This window comes from Diadema antillarum, unplaced genomic scaffold (genome assembly GCF_040938485.1).
Source record: "Diadema antillarum isolate AM-2024a unplaced genomic scaffold, OU_Dant_1.0 seq00001481_RagTag, whole genome shotgun sequence".
In the NCBI taxonomy this organism is placed as follows: domain Eukaryota; kingdom Metazoa; phylum Echinodermata; class Echinoidea; order Diadematoida; family Diadematidae; genus Diadema; species Diadema antillarum.
Genome location: NW_027272220.1, coordinates 409837 through 428043, shown reverse-complemented (window position 1 = coordinate 428043; position 18207 = coordinate 409837). Strand labels below are relative to the sequence as shown.

General features: G+C 38.5%; 1 protein-coding gene across 1 annotated transcript in view; it reads right to left on the bottom strand.

The window, feature by feature from the left end:
* Positions 1-15778, bottom strand: part of LOC139709924 (cilia- and flagella-associated protein 70-like) — a 33500-nt gene extending 17722 nt beyond the window's left edge. The window contains 20 exon segments of the mRNA XM_071621880.1: positions 147-315; positions 680-760; positions 1292-1477; positions 2405-2476; positions 3621-3750; positions 4720-4842; positions 5338-5530; positions 6529-6579; positions 6582-6672; positions 7081-7142; positions 7722-7791; positions 8238-8325; positions 8918-9012; positions 9800-9854; positions 10268-10395; positions 11452-11628; positions 12938-13119; positions 13667-13853; positions 14261-14395; positions 15755-15778. Coding sequence (XP_071477981.1) covers positions 147-315; positions 680-760; positions 1292-1477; positions 2405-2476; positions 3621-3750; positions 4720-4842; positions 5338-5530; positions 6529-6579; positions 6582-6672; positions 7081-7142; positions 7722-7791; positions 8238-8325; positions 8918-9012; positions 9800-9854; positions 10268-10395; positions 11452-11628; positions 12938-13119; positions 13667-13853; positions 14261-14338 — 2218 coding nt within the window. The 5' untranslated portion in view covers positions 14339-14395; positions 15755-15778.
* Between the last annotated feature and the right edge of the window lie 2429 nt (positions 15779-18207).

The following is an 18207-nucleotide window of genomic DNA, read 5'->3' as shown; positions in this document are numbered from 1 at the left end:
TAAAAAAAAGTCTTGTTGGTCTTCGCAGAGCAGGAAAGGAAAGAATGTTTCACATCAGTAACTCAAATTTAAGGTGATAGGACCATAAATGCGTCAATGACAGTTGAGTGTTTGCAGTATGTTTTGATCATTTATTGCAGCCATACCACGCATGGTCCAGGCTAAGACACTGGATGGGTCCACACAGGTGGCCGCCTCAAAGAACGTCTCGGCGGCGTCATTGCCGTCCTCCATGGCGCAGACCACACCATAGAGCAGGAGGCCATGGAGATGACGCTGGTTGATGGAGATTGTCTCCTTGAAGCACTCCTCCGCCTGGTGACGCAACAGAATGAAGTCTTGTCAGTCAGGGGAAGGTCAAGCAGTGTTCTGGGTAGGACGTAACTTAGTCAACATGCAAATGGTCTGCAACGCAATGGCTTATCATGTACATCATCAAAGGCGGGGATCAAGACCGGGACTAGCTAAAAGTGATAATTTAGGCATTCACTGTTATGTGATGCATCATACAAATAGTCATTAAGTGACATCTATATATGAAGGTAAATTTTACTGCACGTTAAAGTTTACTTTGGTATATAGGGGAGAGTCAAGTGTATATCATAATACAGTGGTTAACAGTATTTTATTTCCATCACTGAATAAAGAACTCTATTTATGAAGGAGATTATTTACTAACCTTTGCGACATCATTGATGTAAAGACAGAAACAGCCATAGTCAAACCAGTGGTCGGCATCATTCCTGTTGCGGGCGATACGCTAGAAATACAAAAAGAGGGAATATATACAAAGTCAAGAATTTAACTACAGACCTTGCCTCAGAACACTTGGTTGAATGGATGATTGACTGCACAAATGAATGAATAAATGAATGAATGAGTGGATGGATGGATGAAACTGATGGATGAAAAGATGAATGAATGAATGAATGAATGAATGAATGAATGAATGAGGGGAATGAATGAATGAATGAATGAATGAATGAATGAATGAATGAATGAATGAATGAATGAATGAATGAATGAATGAATGAACTAACGAATAACACTGCATTAACATGGGCAATGGAAAAGACCATACAGTTCTAGGGGGCATTTCATGAATCCTTTTCTTGGATATTTTTTTGTGACAAACTGTTATAAGCTACTGAAATCCTTGCATCTGACTGGCTGAGAGCAAATTTGTCAGACAAATTTGTCGGACAAAAACACTTCATGAAATGCCCCCCTGAGATCATGATTTATTCATGTTTCTCTCCATCCATACCCCCACGGGCCTTGCAATTTTTACCTCCTGGTAGTATTTGGAGGCCAGCTCAGGGTTGTCATTAACCTCAGCCTCCCGGGCAAAGTGCTTGAGCTGGGCGGAGTCAGTGAGTGGGGCCGGGACTGGGGTCTCATCCTCTAGTGACAGCACTTTCCCTATCCCAACATGCATCTGGTCCACCAAGAAGACGTACAGCTCGCTAAGGAATGCCTGTTGGTATGGGAACAGGAGAAATCTTATTTGTTGATGCACCTCATGGATATTCAGTAACTAAAGTGTAAGAATGTGCAAAGTATGGTGTTATGATCAAATAATGAGTACACATTGTATCTGCTTATACAGCCTATTGACTTTAATAATATAAGACAGCATTGGTATCAAAATTAGATAACAGATTGTGTCAAAAATTGACATACAGTGTAAGATGCTTTATGTCCTACGGGAAACAGTACATCTAAAAGTTTCTAAAATACATCTAAAAATCTAGGACTGATTCCTCGACATGAACTTGTCAGAACTTGAAGTTGCCCCCCCCCCCCCAAAAAAAAAAAAAGACCCAAGGCACAGACGACATCAGTGTTTACATTAAATGGTCAGTTATCTACAATTTACTATCTAATTAAACATATGTTCTATGATCAAAATTATCTATCAGTCTCAAGAAGTCATGGTACTGAACACGCACAGAACCTTACTAGTAAATGCTGTTGATACTGTCTTGTTAGAACCTTCCAACATGAATTCATGTTCGATATGGCAATCCTCAATGGTCTTTAAGACAATTTCTCTTCAGCAATCCCGGAAAAATGCAGAGAAATGGAATGACAACTTTAAAGCTTGTACAGGATTTAGGATTCAGTGATTCTTAATGGTGTTGTATTAATTGTTTCATCACATATATACAAGTAAGCAACACTACCGGCATACTACAGTGTACATTAATGTAGCAGAGATTATACAGCCTACATACTTTCACCAACCAAATAAAGACTACTTTAGGGATAGGTTGAATTTCCATATGGTATTCAAATGACTGCTTTGTTAGAATTACAGAATGAACAAAACTTTGGAAAACGTTGGATTAATAAAATGCTCCTCAGTCATAACGTATGTCCTTCTTCAAAAACAGAGGCCTACCTGAAGTTCTTCCTTGTCTTCAAATGTGCTGGTTCGCAAGTACTTCTCTCTGACAATCTTGACTACGGAGTGCTGGAATAAAGCAGGAGAGACATATATTGTGACTGCCTGCATGTGAAGTAATTTCTGATCTCTTATTTTAATCAGTTCTCTTTAAGAATATGAAATCTAATTCCTTTTTTCCTACTATTGTGATTTATTTTGCAAATTATTAATTTCACATGATGGAGAACATTGTTGCTGATATAGTATGAAACAAGTAAACTATCGACAAGCTACATGACAGAAATGTCGCAAAGGACTGTTGGGAGTAGTTATTACAAAATCCTGCAAAACGTTTGAGGTTAATAATCTCAGACATATAAGTGGTCTCAGATTCAGACTTCAACTTTGGCTTTGACTATGCCCCGAAACCTTCATTACATTGGAAAAAGTACATTTTTTTTTTTCCTGTCAAAAATCATTCTCAAGTGACTACAGCAACACAAATAATTATCACATATTATAAAATGGGTTCCAGAATGTAGCCAATTGGAAGCGCTGAAATGAGTCACGTGTGCCTGTATTAATTTCTCACTAACATGCACGGCCTGACGTCACAATGTTTACACTAGCAGTGCGCACTCAATCAGTTGTTACAAGTGCGTCGCGCGCTACTATATGCGCTGTCAATCCTGTAAACAACTTCTAAATCGGGCTGCCGGCCGGCCTTTCTTGTATGCATAACATGTGTGGCGTACGTATACTCTTATACGTACAGTACTTATATGTGCGGGATTTCCAAGGGCGACGTGCGTAAATGTTTGGGACGAACATCTTCGGACATCTTGACTCTTTGACTGGTATTGACCCACAAAGGTACGTTAAAAATGCTGTTAGTTTTCGACCCATTTTATAAAACATATGATGCACAGGATTATTTTGTGGCGTTAGTGGAGATGCAGCTCACTCTCGGGTATCTACAATGTAGTGCAACATGCACTCGGCTTCGCCTCGTGCATGTTTCACAATTGTAAATACCCTCGAGCGCTACATCTCCACTAACGCACTCTATCCTGTGCATCATTTGCATACTAATGGATGGTCAGACAACAGATGAATGGACAAACTGAAAACATGATGTACCATCTCACTTGCACACAGTGTGGTGACTACTGAATGGGCACAATGTTGGTTTGTTTTTTCTCAATGTAACCTTGACTGAATTCAGTCATACCTTAAGCTGTTCCTTGAAGGCAAAGTATTTCCCGGATGTGTTCAGTTCATAAACCAGTTTGCGCTGTCTCTCTTCTTGTACATCGTTGTTGTTTTTGGTGAGATCTGTACTTGGGTCACCAAACAGGCCCCTGTGTTATGAAAGTGACACACATGGCACACTGTCTTTATTGTGGGCTTGTTACCACCTATCCTCAGCTAATCCCCATTCTGTAAACACTTCACCATAATAGGAGCTTACGATCATCACCGTGTGACAACAGCACATCAAGCTTTTAAGATTTCTTTCTGTTGACATGGTAGCTGGAATCACTGCAAATCTCTGTTCTCTGTTACAGTACACAGTCTTTATACAATAGACATATCCATAGACAAGATATATAAATGACAGAAACTAGATGGTCAAAGAATATGCACATGGTAACTACTCTCATTGCAAATCTAATCCACACATTCAAATGTTGATTCACAATTTCTGTTTCCACAAAATAGCAGAACAAATATGCATGTACAATCTGACAACTGAATTTATCCCATCTTCACTATATAGCTATGATATAGATATCTTAGACACAAGTCCACTAGTTACCTCCGCCAAGGGGGAGGTTATGTTTTCGTTACCGTTGGTTTGTTTGTTAGTTGGTTGGTTGGTTGGTTCGTTCATTCGTTTGTCTGTGTGCAAAATAACTCAAAAAGTAGTCAACGGATTGAGATGAAACTTGCAGGAAAGATTATAGAATGACACAAGCAACAAACGATTAACTTTTGGTAGTGATCCGAAAATTTTTGGGGAATTTATGAAGGATTTTTGATATTTTGGCACGTAGGGTCAATGAACTTGGGAGTTCAGGCTGCGCGTATTTGAGGTTTGCATGCGCGCACTAAAGTGCGTGCTCTAGTTTCTGCTAGGGCAAGGCGCGCCGTGCAGCTGAGGGTTTATGACGTAACAAAGGCTTCTACATGTACATGGGGAAATCGGGCGATGGGTGGAAATCACTGATATCTCTATGGATGAACAAGATCAGTGGTGGAAATGAGCTGCATACTTGGCAGAGGTCTGCGCTCTCAGAGTGCTTTTCTAGTTTTGGTTTAAAACTTGCCTGAATTCTTCCAGCACCAGCTTGCTGATGCTAGCCACCTGTGTGTGGAAGTCTTCTACTGCCTTCTGGGCTCCATTGGTCCTCCTTGGGAAGAGGGGCCTCGGGGGAATGTATTCAGCCACTCTGCAGGTAGCCAAGATAAGCACAGAAATGTACAAACACACATCATGATGAGCCAATTAAATGTTTGAGAGGACAATGAATTGTGGGGAATTCTTTAGACACAAAATCGTTAACACCATAAATGTGCCATCATTATTGCTGTCTTTTGATTGAACAAATAATCACATTATACAAAGGGTGCTCTTACCAACAACTGCACTACTTGTATACCCTTCACTGAATGAGATGCCAGTGACAGTTAGTAGAACTACAAAATGACATTGATGTTGGAAACTATGCATGGATGCATAACTGAAGCAATGACTCTACCCTTATGAATTCTACATTTGACAACAAAGCACCTCAATGAATAACTGTGATACAGCAAGCTAACCTTGCTTGACATACTGAGGATAATCATGTAAACCAAAGGAAGGTTTGCAGCATCACCTACAGTAAAAGCAGGAGCGATTGTCTTTGTCTGAACAGCAACAAGCAACACGAACAATGACTCACTTCTTTGCCAACTCTTCTGGCGCCCTCTTTGGAACAATTGGTGAGTCCAGTTCAAACTCTATGACGATGTACGTCGAGGCCTCCTCGTACTGCATCCCTTCCACATTCTGTGGGGGTGGGGCTTCTGTGTCTGCCGCTGCCTCTGTCCCTGGGGCACCTGGCTTCAGCATCTGGGAGGGTTGCTGTTTGTTGGGGTGAGGGATGTCATATAGTGGGGGGTGAGGAGAGATTTGGTTTATGGACAGGCATTGACCAAGACATGTAAACATGTAGGTCTTTTGGAGGTGAAAGCAAAATTCTGAGAACACTACACAAAAAAAGAAAAGAAATGATAATAAAAAAAAATAAGAACAAACAACTAGCCAACCACTGGGTGAGTTGCTATTTCTAGACCATATTGGCACATGATTAAAATGATATCCATGTATAAAGATGGAACATCTCTTTATACCTGCACTTCATATTATATTTTCACATTATTGTATGCCAGTTTGTTTTACTACATCAACATTGATAAACAACATACTGTAAAAGTGGAAACTTTCGCAGTGTTGAAATTTTCGCACATTTCGCACAACCAGAAACTAGTGCAAAAATAAAAGCACATGAATATTCTTGCTTGCCATATGTTCCAGTAGTTGATGTCTTCATTCTGCGGAATGAAAAACCTATGAAACTCTTCTTACCTGGCTGAGCGTGAAAAATCAGTTGCGCCAAAATATCCACTTTTACAGTACCTAATCTTGTCAGATTATTATCAAATGAGATTATCATCTTGTGATATATACAAAGTCACAGTGACCAATATGAACACATATGTTGCATGATGATTTCACTATTGTACCGGGTACGTATGCGCTTGAGAGCGGTTGTCAGTGGTACGAGCGGGGAATCACATGATCACAGCTTGTCTGAAAAAATAGTTTGGCGACAAGGATAGGATTAGTGCAAAAGTGTGTGTTTTATGGGCTGATCTGCCGTTTAACTAGCCAAAAAACACTTCACAAACTTTTGCACAAAATCTGCACATATCACGACATATCACATATCTATTCACATAAAAGTATATCAATTCATATAGGATTGTAAGGGATCCATTCAGTATACTTTAAGATTGTTTTTTCTTTCAAGTGAATGTTTAGCGTTGGGGCAAAATGTACACAATTTTTCCCTACCTTTTTGGTGCAGCATCTTTGTCCTTTTCTTTCTCCTTGTCCTTGCCCCCCTTCTCATCCTTGCCCCTTTCCCTGCTCCCCGGGTAAAGGGGGATGCATTCCTCAGCATGTTGGTTGCCATGCGAGCAGCCTCCTCGGCCAAACCTCCTTTCCTCTTGCACTGTGAAAACAATTGAAAAATGTTTTATCAGTGACATGAATCCAAGAGTCATATTATGTCAGTGACATGAATCCAAGAATCATAATATGTCATATTAGTCATATTATGGCAACACTCTTACACACCACACACACACACACACACACACACACACACACACACAATAAGCATATCTGTGTACAAATTTCTATCTGGCGGTAAAAGTAATGCATGAAGAAGCTACATACTGATCCAACAGCTGCACCATTGACAGATTGATAAATTGACAAACTGTACCTGTGCATCATTGATATGTGTAGCGCTAACAAAATGTTTTGTCACCATGGCAGTTTTTCATAACCTCAATTACATATTATACAGTGAACTAGGCATAGTATATACTTCATCACATAATACACATTTCCTCACCTTTTCAAAGACTTCTTGCTCAGTGAATGCGTGAACTCTGTATGCTCCTCGAATTTTCTTGACTGCAGATATTTGGAAGAGAAAAGCAGATGTTCTGAGATGTGCTACAATCTATAGCTTTTAACTATGTCAAGTTCTTATCAAATTCAAATTCAAATTTGAATTTGTATGATATCAGATGATATCATACAATCCCATGTAAATTAGTTGCACAGTTAAATCAAGTGAATTACAAGTACATCACTTTTCTACTTTCATTGTATTCACCTGGGTAAAAATATGATTGTGATATATTCATATTTCCTCAACATACTGAATTTGCAACTAGTTTTGATGTATTCAGTTGGAAGGTTTGGATAATTGTAACTCAATATAGAAATAACATATTTTGGGAACAGTGACTGAATTCAGATGAGAATAATTCCCTATCAATGCAGAGTTACAGGCCACAGTCGTAAGTGGAATGTCTTCTGTAGTACATTTACAATGACATTAAACATGACACAATTTTGCAATTGTATTGCAATCATCATAACCGTTATCACTGTTGTCATCCTCATTAGTATCCAGATCATCAGTTGACCAAAAATTCTCATCAGAGGCAAAGGTTTGAACAAAAAAACAACCAAGTACTGTCTCACCTCCTGGATACAACAAGGGCGCCATGTTGACAAATGCAACACCATGGAAGAAAATCTGATTGTCTTCCTCCTGTAAAAGAACAGACATTAAATACAGTTGGCCACAACGCACCTCAGTTTGCATAACTATGAAATACAACTTTTCACATTTCTACAGGTGAAGGACACATGGAATTTCAATGTTATTGATTTTTCTACTTATATTTAAAAAAAAAAATGATCAAGGAACACAGCTGGATAAGTTCTACAAAAAAAAATAATACCAATGACATAGTAAAAAACTCATTCTGAATGAGTGAGTGGTACCACAACAAACTTAAGGACAATATTCAGAATTCTTAAAAAAAAAGAAAAAAAGGGGGCTTGATTGACATAGCACTCATCGTCCGAATCAAATTATTCTTTGTTGTTGTTGTTGTTGCCCACTTCAGTCATGCAAATCCTGCTTGCATGACACCTCTTGGCATAAGACTGATACAAAGCAGCTAAATAGTGTCAAGCAAGCACTTGACTCACCTTCCCTTTGGGCTTGGCAGCTGAAGGCATTGGCATCCTCATGATCTCAACAGGCCAGTACCGGGTCTGAGCAATCTTGGTTTGAAGACTATTTCAATTTATACACAAACACACACATATGCACAAACAAACAAACAAACAAAGACAAAAACATGAACTGAAAATCGTATCTGGCATTATACGTACATACATGTATCAAAAAAACTGAGCACATAATGAGCCTTTGGTATGTGTTTACATCTACAAGTCATGTACGAGTTTTGCCTTGCTTTTATTTGACTCACAATTGATGGAAGTTTGATGCAAACATCATAACACATACAGTAGATGCACTGGTAAGAGATTTTTATCTGATGACCACTCTATATTTTATCCAAATGAACTTGAAAGTTCCATTACTAGCATCAATTATATTATCTTTCTTTCTTTTTGCTTTCTGGTATCAGCAGAAAGGAAATTTCAATCTGATGTTTTCCTTATGTGATATGTCTCTGCTATTAAGGTACTTGAGTTTTTGTAAGTGTATTCAAGTAATAGTGACTGCATGTTGTTGTTTCCCTCCCAATTAGTGTGCTTTGCAGCTATGAAAAAATGAGAAGATTTTAAAAGAAGAAGAAAGAAATACAGGCAGTTATCAATACAAAAAGCAGGTGTGTAGTCAGCATGTACAACACAATTACCTCTGGACTGCTGTGGGGTCCATGAAAGCCCTTCTCTCACAGTTCCAGTACACTCTATTCTTCTCTGCCTCTGCTTCAGCGCGGAAGTCCCGATCCTGTTTACAAAGAAGGGGGGGGGGGGGGGTCCAGAATTTCATTAATTATAAGTCATTCTCCTCAGTTTCCACAAAGCTTGTGTTTAAATGTTTGTGAACTTTCTTCATCTCTGTAGTCTTCATTCACAAGCTTTCTTACACTCAAAGTAAGAACACATCACTAATTAATGTTGATTCATCCACTGAACAAGCGTGATTAATGACAACTTTAAATCAAGGATTTAGAGTTATTTCATTCTATCAAAAAATATCTAGGCATCAGTCTTTTAGAGCTGTTTCAATATGCTCTTTGATCAACTATGGAAAGACCTGGTATCACGAATGGTGGGTGTTACACAAACTAGCAAACTAGAGTCACACAATGATCTACTGTGAATCCTGGTATGCACATACGACACAGCAGTCCAGCAATGTTGATACTGTTTGGGGAAGTATTGACAATTTGAGGGGTTTACTCTGAAGAAGTCACATCCATAATATGCTGGTTGAGAGAGCAACCTCTTGTGATGTGATATATTGCAAGAAGAAAGCTACTAACAGCAAAAAAAAAAAATGGAAAAGAAAGTAATACTAAATTACTATTACTTACAGAAGCTGTGACTTGATTATCACAAAAATAACGAAAACAACTTTATAGTACTACTAAGGTTTCCCTGTGACTAGAGGACTTTATTGGCTTGTGATGGCCTCTACAAGATAAGCAAGAAATAAATGAATAAATATGTAAATGAAACAATAAAGAAAAAAAGAAAAAAAGAAAATACAAAAAAGGTTGAAGATTACTTACTTCTTTTGAAGTCATTTCACCATCTTCTTGATCATAGCTACTAGGTTGAACAAATCTGTAACAAATTGTAACAAGGAAGACATTCAGTACATGACACTTTGGGTAACTTCAATTCATTACTAGATGAAAATTCCACAGTCTCTCCTCCTCATACGTCATTCTCAGTACTTGCTCTAAATCCCAAATATTTAATTTTCAAAGAAATTCTAGAGAAATTCAACAATCTTGAATATGTCTTAAAAATCTAATGTCCTTCTTCCTCTTCTTCTTTTCAAATTGAATAACTAAAATGAATATTATTGGCTGAAATACAGTGAAAATTGGAACAGGTTTTACACTATCCTGAGTGTCATAGAAAGCTGAGAACAACGTCAAGAATCTGGCATACTTTAATAACGATAGTAGTAGGAATAGTTCTGCAATGCACAAACAAGAAGAAGAAAGAAGTAGAAGAAGAAAAAAACATACTTGTCAGGGATGTAGATGGCACCACCTTGTGCTCCACCCGGGACGGGCCACTTCTTTTGTTTGGACGGTATTTCTTTATCATTGACCGCTTTAAGGACACCATTGGACATTACCACTGTTGATTCTCTCTGTCAAAAAGAAGAAAAAAAAGATATAATGAAAAAGAGGTCAGCTTTGTCCTTCACACATTATCTCTGCATTGCTTACCCATACACCAAGGGAGCACAGACAGATCAGCTGTGAAATCTATTGTGATCATAAAACACTAGTTTGAAAGATAGCTTCAAAAGTGTTTCTTCATTTATCTTTCTTTTCTACATCATGTTTTTGCTAAAACACTTTTCACATCATTTTTACACATCTCAATGCCACCTCTGTATCATCATTTAGCAGCAAGTTCTTGCATCATTCATGACATCACTGCCAGGATCTGAGGAATGTCATCATGCTTCAATTATATGAAGAAAAGCCTGTAGAATGCAGTCAATGGCTGAGAAGTTCATCAGGGGGGTTCATCAAGTTAGTCAGCGCTGACAAGTTGTCAGTCTCTGACAATAACCACAATAACAGTCAGTGACCAGAGCATCTAAGCCAATCAAAACCAAGGATTTTGCTGAAATTGTCAGAGACTGACAACTTGTCAGTGCTGACTAAATTGATGAAACACCCCCCTGGTGTGATACAAATACCTGTTAGAATTAGGTAGAGGTGACTGAGCTGAATTTCTTTTCTTTTTACAATGTAACTTCACTTTCTGTTTGAACTTCACTTTCTGTTTCATTATTTTCTACATTCAACATAATCTATCAAGCATGTTACAACAAAGCTCTGTATATTCTTTCTTTTTCTTTTACTCACACAACACAAACCTCCTAACCTTTCTAACTTAAAAAAGGGATGATTTGGCTCAAAAGAAGGAAAGAAAGAACAGTTCCCATAGGAGTGTGTAGAAAAATTATCAGGAAAATAAAAAACTCCCATTGAAACACAAGCTAGAAATGGTCAAAATTCAGATCCTTTCCTCCAAATTCAGAATGGTTGGGAGGTCTGACAACAACTGGCTTCTTATTCAGTCTTTAACCTGTCATAGCATGTACACTTTCTCATTCTAGACTGTCAATTTTCTCCTAATGCAATTCAAAGGTATCTAATCAAATCAAAGTTAGAGGCATGTCCACACTTACCTCCTCAGTGAGCGGAATAGGCAGAGTGACATTGTACATGTACTGTGTGCCAGTGGGATTCCAGGCCTCAGGGACAGAGTACAGTGTCTCAGATGTGATTGTCAAGAGGTTGCCACTCTTTAGCTGGTCTTCAGTCAACAGGGGCTCATTGACAAAGACTACAACATCCATCTCAGGCTATGAAATATGGAAAAAGGAAAGAAAGTAGACCATATGACAATTATATTAGCACAGTTCTTGCTTTTCTTTAAGGAAGGATGAATGAAGGTTATATGTATGTATAATTTATATTTTCCTTCTTCTTGTGCAGTTCAAGCATTCAATTGTTTTATATGTTTTTTATATGTTTTTTATTCAATTGTTTTATAATGTTTTATATCCTTACATTAATTTACTGTACATCCAAGCCGGATATTATGATTCACTATGTTTTTATTATATTTGATGTACATTCCTTCACTGAGAAGTATGAAAATAAATTGAATTGAATTGAATTGAAAATTGGTCTTCCTTGGTATAGGATACATATCTTCATATAGAGTACATGCTTAGACATAGTAAGCAGTTTGAAAACACTGAGGATTTATTAATCTTTGTTGACTACACAATCAAATTCTTGGGGTCAAAAACATTACAGACACTTAGGAAATTCAAAATATGGGCTTGGCATAAGACATTAATATTTGATCTCATACCATTTAGTTAAAGATACATTTCAGTGTACATATCTCTTCATTAAACAACTTTTCAAAGTCTATGAAGGAACCCTACACAACATCGAACATTCCAGAACAGGAAGACTATGATGTATTTAAAGTAACTCAAGTGAGGAAAATATAAGGAAGATATCTTTTAACATCTTTCTCAAGCATACAACCTTTGTGGCACATCAAGTCTTGAGAGGCTATCTGATATTCTTCAACAGAAACAAACACAAATAGACGACAAAGAGCTGTGATGAAAGAGATTTGCTACTATACACACGAAGCATTAACAGTGACTGGTAAGTGTCATAATAAAAAAAGTATGGCACTAACTCATGAAAATGTGGATGATGCTGTATCACTTTATCCTTATATTTATCATGTATTGCTAGTAATGCTGCATTACTGCTAAGGTAGAATAAAAACCTTCATTTTAGCCCTAGTTTGGTCATATACCATTGTTCAGTTTGATTGTAGAATTATCAAAATCTTCTAAATCACTAAATCAAGTCCTGATCCTTCATTGGCAAAATATTCTACATGATCACAGTTCCTTTTTCTATCTCAAATTAGCAATTTTTTGTATTTTTCCCCATATGATTTTCTCCAGATTCAATGAATTCAACCAGTTCCATAAAATCTTTCTCCAATACAAGATATGCAGTGAAATTCAAGGGTGCCATATTAATGATGACAACATGTGAATCTCTGCAGCAAAATACCCCGAAGATTTGACGGGTTAAGATGCAAATAAGCCCGCCAACCACAAGATTCTAAAGTACCTTTGGGGCATCTGGAGCAGCGCCCTCTAAAGGGGATCCCTGGAGAGGGTGGATCTGAAGAGTAGTCCGGTACTTGGTCTCTCCCTTGACTAGGGGCAAGAGGTCAATGGTGCACTGGCCCAGGAGGACAGTCTTCTCCTCCTTCTGCTTCTTCTCCTTTGGAAGAACCTCCACAAATGTCACTGGAGAGAGACAAAGAGAGGGTATGGATAGGATTATAGAAGTAACAAATGTGAAATTAAAACACACCTTTGATAGCAGCACAAAATTCATACTTCATATTGTTGGAAAGTGGAGACAACTCTCAAAATGTACATTTGCAGAAATATTGTACATACAATTTGAGGACAAGTTTTGAAAAGTGAGGTGATCTTACTGAATACGGCCAGTGCCACTTGAATTATTATCATTACCAAAAAAAAAAAAAAGAAAAGGAAAAAAAATATGCATATAATATTCACTATAGGTGACCAGAAAGAAAGTAAAAATTGTAGCTCTTGGAACATGCCCCTTTTCATGGGGCAGTTGTCAACAATACCATAAATCAGATTTTTTTCATGAATTATCTTTGTTTTCTTGTCATTCGAGTATTATTGTTACATTCTCATGACCACATGAATCATCTTCAACAAAACATAGCAGTACAGCATTCATTGGTATTTATATCAGCCATTTGAAAAACAGCAGTGTGGTCAGGCCAAATGGTCATTATATTCCAGTAATCCTTACCGAGAACTGGCTTGTATGCAATTTCATCCAGGATGGACGGGTCCTCAAAGCTGCAGTCAAACTTTGTGTTGAAATTGTACTCAGTACAGAGGTCTGGACCAGCATCAACCTTAGCAGACTCTCCCAGAAGATTTGTGCCATATTCCACACGAACAAGAGAATTAAGGGTCTCTGCCTTACTCCCTTTCTGTTGATTGACATTGGTAAACAAAATATTGAATGCAGAAAGATCAACAAAGATAAACCATTGGAAAAAGGAAACTTTCAGTCATGTTTAAAACATATCATAACGACATGACAAGAAAGCCCCCAAAATATGCCAAAATGAATGCTAAAGCACTTACATGATACAACTCTACACAGCTATTTTATCTTTCTTTTAGAGAATATTTGAGGGTTCAGGAAAAAAGAAGTAACTACATTGTATATACATAGCACCGCAGATAAGGCACTGAATAATACAACATCTCTAGGTGACAAACTTTCAACTTGTCATAATCTGAAAGTCAGCACGACAAATATGAAAAAAAGAAGAAAAACAAAGAAGGAAAATACCATAATTTTACATCTCTATGGAATTAAAAGTTCACCTACCAAATTTCTCGCTCTTAGAATAGTGACATTCACTGGCTCTGGAGGGCGCTGTTTCTGCTGCTCCTCTTCTGCTGCCATGATGCTGTAAGTAGTCTCTCTATTTTGATGGTAATGTTTCCACTCTCTTTTACAGAACTGCATTGCAAATGAAAGGAAAAAGGACGTGAAAGACAAAAGGGTAATATCATTAAGACAACGTTGAGCATACATCACCAGGACTTGAATGTCGGCAAAAAGGGACAGATTGCATATCATTGGACAATGAAAAACAACAACAGGGCTTAACATTTTAATAGCATCAGTTCAAAATTTGTTGGCTCCTTTTTTTCCAACATGTTTAATAATGTAGATTAGCAGTTGTGATCTTACAAATTTAGCAGTCAAATTGACTGCTCATATCTTCACCCCTCTCCTTAGTTAGGACTCTAATCTCTATAGGTCACACAAGGTCATAAATTTAAGTTGTGTAGAACAAGGAAGGTGTCGAACTAGTAAAAGGTTGAACTCTTTCAGAGAGTAGCAAATACTTGGAATAGCCTTTGTGCAGAAGCTGTCGAGGCAACATCAGTGAACAGCTTTAAGTCTAAGCTCAATGATCACTGGAAGCAGAAACATTAACAAATTTAATCCAGATTGCATAAACTGACCATCCCGTGGATACATCGCATGGATCTCCTCAGAATCCAGCTACCAAAAATTTTAATAAAATGTCATCTTCAAACTTATCAAAGACCTAGAATACCTAGATCTAACCATTAGAGGTACTGCAAAAGTGGAAATTTTTGCGGTGTTGAAATTTTTGCGCATTTCGCGCAACTGGAAACTAGCGCGAAAATAAAAGCACACGAATATTTTTGCTTGCCATATGTTCCAGTAGTCGATGTCTTGATTCCGCGGAATTAAAAACACACGAAACTCTTCTCAGCTCGCCCAGCGTGAAAAATCAGTCACGCGAAAATATCCACTTTTCCAGTAGATAAGCCTAACTAGGTCCTGACTCCTGAGTCCTGGTTTAGAATCTAGTAGTAGGTAGCGGTTTTGGTTCAATTTGGTTATGACGTATAATTCGAGATATCTAGACTCTACATGTATAAAAAATACACTTGCGCCCACATTCATGTAGATTCTACTCTAAACGCTAAGACTAACAAGATTCTAAGGGTTAGATATAATCTAACTATAAGAGTTAGATTCTAACTGTTTTGTTAGTCTTTTAACGTGATACGGTGTGCATGTAGACTAGTTTGATCCCTGCACGTACGGGAAACTTCAATCGAATACTAACAAAATTTCTTATGTATGGGGCTACCCAATATAGACTTGCACCTCGGCTAATTGACGGACGCCCTCAGACTCCCACAGGCATTAGGAGCTAGCCCTAAACAACGAATAAGCAGTGTTTACAATTAACTATGTAATGAATGCAGATACACTGGATAATAATTCATACGACCACTAAAAGGTAACTTTTAGCAAGTCTATTCATGCACTTACGTAGAATCTATTTCCTTTCTCAAGATCGGCACTGGAAGCTTCGTAGAGTTTCCATAGTAATACGTACGTGCGCGCGCGCTCGTTCTCTTTTCCGGCCTTTGCCACATCGTGCATTGGCGCGGCGTTGTCGCATCGCACGCGCGCGCACGCAAGAAACAAACCACGGATCTATTATCAGCTATACCAAAGATCAGTCAGTCTCGGGCATCCAAAAAAGTGAAAATCACCAGCAGACATGAATTCTTGTAGGAAGTTTTAGCCAGATTAAAATGAAATGTAAGGGTATGAGCTTCACTGGCGTAGCCAGGGGGGGGGGGGGGGGGGGCGATGGGGGCGGTCGCCCCCCCCTAAGATTTGGACCGGGGATTTGGGAGGCGGAAAAAAAAATGCGTGCATACTGTATGCATGCACATGAAGCGGGTCTCCTTTGCAACCTTTCATCAAATAAGATATTTTTTTGAATATTTCACTCAAAGTGTGCACCAGATCGTTGAATTTCAATTCAAAATATGCAAAATCTCTCGTGCTTGGGAGGGGGTATCCCCCTCCCAAACCCTCCCCCTCTGTGCCTCTTTCCCTAGCTTAGTACACTTTTTAGATTTACAAAAAAATTATGAATAATTCTGAGTGCACAAGACTTATCACATACCTTCCAAAAACTCAAGGTTCCCTCATGTTTAAGGGGAATTTCCCCTTTTAATCGACCCTTTCCTCCCTCAGTCCCCTCCCCCCATCAGTTTTTTTTTTTTTTTTGATTTCCCAAATGTTGATTCCATCAAATATGCGTATACGAGATATCTCAATTTCAACCTTAAAAAGGTAAAAGCTCCATCGGAAGGGAAAGGTGGAGATAACACTCGCCCACGCCTTCTCCCTGCTCACCCGCCCCTCCTCCCCCCCCCCCCCTTCCGCCATGCATATAAGTAGACTGTGGCTATACCCAGATCGCTTTATTTCAATTCTAAAAACGCAAAAGCTCCGCGAGCGGGAGGCGGAATTCCCCTTCCCCTAAGCTCTACCTCACTAGACTTTATACACTGACACACAGATGGTGCACATTCGGAATAAGAGCTAAATTCCGTGATTTTAACACTTCGATGAAAAAGTATTGCACCAAAAATTTGCACCAGATCGCTGAATTTCAGGTCTGAAAACGCAAAATCCCCTTCGTGTGGGAGGGGATATGCCCCTATCTACAACCTCGTGTGCATGCTTTTTCTGTTTGATTGCTGAACAGACAGCGTTCATGATATTCAGTGTAAGAATTAATACAAGAAGTGTATTCAAGTATAGGCAAATTGTTCAATAATAATCTACACTAAAAATATACTGCAACCTCAAACAAGTGGGACTGCTTCAACTCGTTAAAACACGCAAAAACATGCATCAAATTGCACCATTTTGCAACATCAATATGCAAAAAGTTCTCACCGTGGGAGGGGGACACCCCCCTCCCACACCCTCCCCCTCCCCCTTCGCTCGCTCCGCTCGCTCGGGTTCAGTCGCTTTCATGATATTCAGTGAAAAGAATTAATACAAGAAGATTATTCAAAATGATACCATTTTATATGCAAATTGTTCAATAATAATCTACATCAAAAATAATTATACTGCTACCTTACACTAATGTTACTGTTTCACGTCGATAAAACGCGCAAAAACATGCATCAAACTGCATCATTTGCAACATCAAAATGCAAAAAGTTCTCACCGTGGGAGGGGGGACACCCCCTCCCACACCTTTCCCTCTCCCTTCGCTCGCTCCGCTTGCTCGGGTTCAGTCGCGTTCATGATATTCAGTGAAAAGAATTAATACAAGAAGTGTATTTAAATCATACCATATTATAGGCAAATTGTTCAATGATAATCTACATCAAAATATACTGCTGCCTTACACTAATGTTACTGTTTCACGTCGATAAAACGCGCAAAAACATGCATCAAATTGCACCATTGCAACATCAAAATGCAAAAAGTTCTCACCGTGGGAGGGGGGACACCCCCTCCCACACCCTCCCCCTCCCCCTTCACTCGCTCCGCTCGCTCGGGTTCAGTCGCGTTCATGATATTCAGTGAAAAGAATTAATACAAGAAGATTATTCAAATTGATACCATTTTATATGCAAATTTTTCAATAATAATCTACATCAAAATATACTGCTACCTTACACTAATGTTACTGTTTCACGTCGATAAAACGCGCAAAAACATGCATCAAATTGCATCATTTGCAACATCAAAATGCAAAAAGTTCTCACCGTGGGAGGGGGGACACCCCCTCCCACACCCTCCCCTCTCCCTTCGCTCGCTCCGCTTGCTCGGGTTCAGTCGCGTTCATGATATTCAGTGAAAAGAATTAATACAAGAAGTGTATTTAAATCATACCATATTATAGGCAAATTGTTCAATGATAATCTATATCAAAATATACTGCAACCTTAAATTGGAAAAAG